Consider the following 6,497-nt stretch of genomic DNA (forward strand, 5'->3'; position numbering starts at 1 on the left):
CGCCCCCCCCCCCCCCCCCCCCCCCCCCCCCCCCCAAGTTCTGTCTTTGTGTCTTAAGGGATGCAAACTGGGTACACTCAGTTGCATTCAAGTATGTTCACCTGGATATATTAATATCAAACTAGAACTCCCTCACATAGCTGCAAGAACAAGAGCACTTAATATAAAGAAGTACCCTGAAAGGCCTGGTTTGCTATCATGGTAGCGTTACTGTTTCCATCTTTACATGCAGACCAGAGTTCACAAGGTACTGTTGCCAAGACTCGCAGTTTCGCTTCTATCCATAAAAATAACTGACCTTATGCAAATATTTTCTCACAGGCTTCCTCTCGAGGTATTAAGAACACTTATTCCTTAGAGCAAAAGAAAAAGAAACAGGAAGAAATAGAAAAAAGAATTGCAGCTTCAGGTTCTGGAGGAGAAGGAGGACTGAGAGTAAGTGTAACAATGAAACAGTATGATGCAACTGTCTTGATATTCATTGAGGAAAATCCAGTTTTGTTTTGTTGTTGTCTACAAAATTGAATAATGCAATAAAAAAAACAAGAGGAAGAGAAATGGAATAGAAATAGAAGCATGTGTTGTGTTCTCAAGCAGATTTCATTTCTGGGATGCAAGGACGGCAGAGAGCTTTATTTTTCCCTCTTTTCCCAGTTTCTGCACCAATGATCTGATTCTCTTCAGTTTTATGGTACTCTCAGCACTGGGGAACCTCCTCCCTGATCTGTACTTGGTGTCCCTTCTCAGTACCTCTTGAGACTTGTTCTTTTTGCTCAGAGTTTACAGAATATCATTCATCTAATTATGATAATTGCTTTGGGTTTCGACCATCTTCTTCGCTTCCTAAAAAATGTAAAATGCTGCCATATTTACTGATAAACTTGATTGCTGCTATTGCTACCACTTTTCTAAAAGAAACTGTCTCAGAAAACCAGGTGGAAATGTAATGCAGGAGCTCTCCAGGGCAATAGATGGAGCAATTTCTTGAAACACAAGCTTCGGAAGCAATTATCTCTTCCCCCTATTGCTGGATATGAGGGCATTCATAGCAGTGAATCTCTGTGGGTGGGAGTTCACATATGCTACCACTGGTGAGTTTTGTATCCATCACTCACTGGATATAAACTGCATTAGACGAGGGAGAGTTTTTATAAAGATTTGGTCTTTATACAACCTTGTGGTGTGGGTATTCCGCCCCAGCTTCATACAAACCTGTGGTGTATTTTGTTGTTTTTGTCTTTAGTGGCAGGTTGGATAAAGAAGTATGACTTCTGGAGAGAAGACTGATGTTTACTGCCAATAACTTGCCAGTTTCTGCAGCCGAGTGGCACTTACTCATCATGTGGCTTTTGCTGTTTGCGTATGAAGACTCAGCAGTACTTTGCCAGTGCAGGAGGGCAGATGTGGAATTGTGTAGTAAGAAAGTTAAGAGCTCAAGCCTCTGAACACTAGGTTTTGGCCAACTTTTGTTTTATGTGCATGTTCTATTGGCTCCCTGTCAAGGGAGCGAGATGGGTTTTCTCACGTAGAAGCGATGTCTTGACCCTGTAGTCAGTCTGTGTGTATGTTACCTGGTCAGTTGGTACATCTATGTTTATGGCCAGCTTAGGCAGAGTTCACATGCCCATGTGATGTTTAACACTTACTTTGAGCTCTACAGTTAAACTTTTCTCCAACTCCTTATGTAGAATGGAGTTCATAACTATGTATTTGAATATGTACGTTACCACATTTCTTTTCAGTTTCCTAATAACTTGTGAACTGCTTAAGGATTTAGTGCCTTTAAAAGAAAAAACAAACAACTAAAGCAGACTCGATAGGCCCGTAGAGACTGAAGCTTTTTGACACTGCGTAGAAAACCTTTATAAGCCCTGTATACTTACTGCAAGAAAGTTGTTTTATTGTGAGTCTAACAATTGTTCTCCTCACTTTCAGATGTGAATTTCTTTTCCATATTTAAGTATTTATAAAGAATACTGGAACATAAACACTAAATGAAAAATAACATTTATTCATTGTTTTGTTGTTTTTTCTTTTTAAACACAAGAGGGCAGTGCTGCACTTCAGATAATTTTGAAAAACAAAAAGCAAAAGATCCATTATGTCATCTCTTGGCCAGTTCATTTGCTGAAACTTCTGTACTATCTGGGTGGGTTTGTTACACTGCACTAACGTTGGCCGAATGCCTGAAGCTCTGTCGCTTTTCTTCTGTATTCAGGAATGTCTGAAATTCCCTTCCCGAATGTGAAACTGCCTTGGATTATTTAGAGCTACCTAAACTATGGTATAACTAGTGACCTCAAGCCCCTGTTTTGACTGACAAGGAAAGCTTGTTGCAGCATGATCAACATTAAGAACCTGGCTCCTCTTTTCCCTGAAAAGCATTAGCTTTGGCTCAGCATGTCATTGACCCCATTTTGACCTATATTGGCTTTTCATCTTCCCTGAACTAAATACTTGTTTTACCTTTCCAAATAGTGTCTCACATTGTCTTAGGAGCTCAGTCCTGACGCAGGGAGTTTCCTGGCTTAACCTTTGTAATTGAGTCAAGAAGGGAGACCTTACAATATTAATATGATATTGTTAGGGCTAAGAAGTTGCGTCCTTGGCAGATGATGAATACATGTAGTTTCCTTTGATTGTTTGCACTTGTTCTCTTCACTGTATTTAAAAAACATTACTATGACCAATTAATTCTAATGAAAATGCACTGTAATGTAATAAAGTATATTAAACAAGTTTGCAATGTGAATTTCAATCCAACATCTGTCCCACTTGGTGTCCTATAGCAATATATAGGTGGTACTTAGCACTGGGGCTTGTCATTTGGGACATTTGTAAGTAACACATTTTACTGTTCAATCTCCATCTTATTGCTCCCCCAAAACCATAAGGGAAGGTCAGCAAACTGGCCTAATAGAGAGTCCATACTTGAATTGTGATCATTAAGATTTTCATGGCAACCAGCATAACAATCTCACCAAGTAAGTCAAGGTTACCTGACACCTGCCCAGGTTTCCACTTTGTCAAAACAAGGTATTTCCAGTGTGAAGTTGTCATGCTAGCGTGCCGTGACATGCTACCCACACTTGCTAAGTGGGACAAGGTAAGCCTATTCTGCTTCAGGTACTATTATCTGAGAGACGTGAGAGGACTTGGACCGCTGTCATTTTGTATTACAAGTCACTAACTGATAAAGCTGTTTTTAAAAAAGTTTTCCGTACCATACTGGCTTGATTGGGTGATCACAGCCTGAACTGAAGCTGGGAAATGATTTGGGTGAATAAAAACACTTCTTGTTTTCCTAAGTTTTCTGATCAGAATGAAAGCAAGACGTACTGCAGTTCAGTAGCATACAATTTATTGTCACCTGCCGAGTGCCATTAAGTGGTAAAGCCAACAGCTACCTAGATTCAATCTGCTCTCTACTTGGAGAAATAGATACCGCCCCTCTTTATTACCACTTCGTGCTGCGCTAAGTAGCTATTAAACTCAATAGGAATTTTGTCCTTATTTCCTCCATTCCTATCAGTTCATTTCCCCTCAGAAACTGTTAAAAGATATTCAGATTATTTAGGTGGTTGTTATCTTGTTTGATTTACAGCGCTATGACTACACCTCTTCCGCCTACCTTCTGAAAGCATTTTTAGTTTCTTGCAAAACACTTGGAAAAAAGAAATCCTGGCAGTCAGAAAACCATGCTCCTGAACTGAAATCAAAGGGCTGAAACGGAGCGATAGAGTAGTCCTTGCAGCAATAGTTACAGAATGAAACCATCTGCTGTGTATCGTCAAGATATGCCGATTCCAGGCACAGAACGTTCCAGGCAGGACTTGCTGAGGCTTGGGACAACACAAAAGCTGTTGTTCCCCAATGGCAGGTAGGTATCACCACCTGCAAGCCCTTAGCCAAACAGATGGCTTGACCGTGTGGTTTGAGCACCCTGACAGACTCAATCATAGAGACAAAGCTCATCAGGTACAAGTGGTGCCAGCAGCTGGACTGGGATGGAAAACACCTCTCCAGCCCCATAAAATTTGGGTGATCCTAAAGGTCTGTTTCACCTTACTTGAGACTCCAGTATACCCACAGGCTAAGAAAGCAAGAGATAAAGCAGAGAAAAGGCCCTTGGCTTCCTTCCCAGTCAGCAGCCAACAGGGCAGTACACAATATAAGCCCCAGAAGAACCAAACCCCCATAAGCATCTTTAGCAGATGCTGCTGTAACACCGTGCTGTGGCAAACAGCTCATCTCACTGATCTAAAATGAACACATATAATGAATTCAGTGTTGCGTCTTCAGTTATAAGAAGCTTGCTATACCTTCCCACACATATATTCTCACCTCACTCTTTCACTCATCCCCACCAAGAGCCCTTGAGCTGGTTACCATAGAATTTCTATCTCTTAAGTTGCTGTTGGGAGAGGGGAAAAAAAAAAAGTTGGTACTGCAAATGAAGGCTCAATTATCACTACAACAAAGATAAGGTACTGTCCCCCCTCAACTATATAAATAAATCTGCTTGGAAAAAAAAAAAAAAAAAAGACAAATAGAATATGAACAGCAAGGTAACATAAGGTATGTTCTGCTATAAGCATTAAAGCATTAACAGGTGTTACAATTCACATTTCCGAGCTATTTCTGAATTGTTTCCAGAATCATGTTTATTTGACATTATAATCATTTTTAAAAGCCGTCTTATGCTGATTACCATCCAGAGTTCTACCACCATTATTTATTTATTCACAGCTAAAAAGTGTTTCTGTGTTGTCTTTTACATGACCCCACTCACACTTCAAGAAGAGGCTCTGGCGCAGCTCAGAGCAGCTCAGCTTCGTAATGCTTTCAGCCTCCCTGACAGTCACACTCCACAGAGTCACACGCTGGTAAGTTGAGCTAACGTCACTACATGGTCCTCTTCCTTACCGTCAACTTCCATTGATGTGTCAACATTTCAGCCTCTCCCTACTCACCGTTGTGACAAGGAACTATTTCAGAGTCTCAACAGACCTTGCTTAGGATACAAAAGAACATTTGCACATCTGATATGCTGCAGGTCAGGGTATCTGGTGGTACCCTGATATTCAGTTCAGTCTCCTAGGAATCTATGCAAGATACCTTACTAGCCACACACCATGCCACAGAAATTTTAAGTATCATCCAGAATAACTAGCGACCAACTTCATTTTCCCTCCACAAATAACATTTTTCAAGAAGGCTGTTCTGTTCCCATACTAGCAAACAAGCGCTCTAACTCCTTCAGCAAGATGTAGGTGCTCACCTTTAGCTTTGTAACATGAATTTCAGACACCTAGCTCCTCTGAACAAAGAAAACCACACAAAAAAAACCATCAATGTTGCTTCAGAGCCTAGTACAATAACAAAACACCACTTATCTAATGAACTACACTTACCTTCCAAACAACATATCTCCAGCCCCTCTTTCCAAAGGTGGTTAAATTACTGCAGGATTTTTTTTATTGTTTCTCCTGCTTTAACTTCCTTCTCCTTGCTCCACTCCCATCCCAGGTGCATCAAACAACAGAAACCCCACCTGAAAACGTTTTACTCCAGTTAGGTGGTAGCAGGCAGTACTTTAAAAAAAAAAAAAAAAAAAAAAAAGAATCCTTTATAGGGCTCCTATTATGCCACCAACTGGGCTGTAGTTTTAAGTCAAGTAGTACTTTTAAGTGATTTTAGGATGCTTGAGTACCCTAAATGAAAAAAGACTATTTGGTAGCTGTAATCCAAATGCGTACCTTAGTTTGTTATTATTTTTAATTTAAAATCTGGGTTTGGATTTACTGGGATTATTTATTGAAGCTTAATGTTAAAATAAATCTAAGTATAGCTCATATATATAAAATTGCAAAGGTCTGTTCTTAATCTACTAACATGTAAATATCTTCCAATACATTCAAGAAAAGATAGTAATGTAAACTTAAACATGGATGATGGAAACACAACAACTATTTATGTTTAAAAGAGTAACCGTGACTGCCAAGTAAACATTTGTCACTTTTTCAAGTTTTTTATTTTTCTTCTCTCTTCATTTAAAAACAGATCTCTCTGCATATATTAGGAACTTTTTTTTTTCTGTTTTCAGCTGTGCTTCCTTGTTTTCTCTTTTAAAAACAAAACAAAAATTAGTGCTGCTTATGGTCTGTTCCCCACTCCTGTTAGGGCTACATATATTGTTTCTATGAGATTTGTGTCTTCCTATGGCCTTTTGAAGGATTTACTGCTCAAGTATATGCTTACTTTTCCTAGAAAATGGCTTAAAATAAGAATAAAAGTTTACAAGTTGTCTTTCTACAACATGTTTACAGTTACGTGCTGTTATTTAGTACTGTGCACCAAGCAACTGTGTATTGCTAGTATTTAGCAGGTATTTATAGGTAGTAAGGTAGGATGGTTCTACTGATCTGTGGTAAAAAGTGCTGATTTTAGTAAGGCATTGAGCATGAAGGAACAAGGTCTTGATGCTGTCTTGATGT

At 39.4% G+C, this 6,497-nt stretch overlaps 1 protein-coding gene across 1 annotated transcript in view; it reads left to right on the forward strand.

Moving 5' to 3' along the window:
* Positions 1-2,738, forward strand: part of SVIP (small VCP interacting protein) — a 5,265-nt gene extending 2,527 nt beyond the window's left edge. Inside the window, exons 3-4 of the mRNA XM_035329073.1 lie at positions 322-435; positions 1,244-2,738. Of these exons, the coding sequence (XP_035184964.1) occupies positions 322-435; positions 1,244-1,258 (129 nt within the window). The 3' untranslated portion in view covers positions 1,259-2,738. The remainder of the gene's footprint in view (positions 1-321; positions 436-1,243) is intronic.
* Positions 2,739-6,497: the final 3,759 nt, after the last annotated feature.

The sequence above is a fragment of the Oxyura jamaicensis genome, chromosome 5, assembly GCF_011077185.1.
Source record: "Oxyura jamaicensis isolate SHBP4307 breed ruddy duck chromosome 5, BPBGC_Ojam_1.0, whole genome shotgun sequence".
Classification (NCBI taxonomy): domain Eukaryota; kingdom Metazoa; phylum Chordata; class Aves; order Anseriformes; family Anatidae; genus Oxyura; species Oxyura jamaicensis.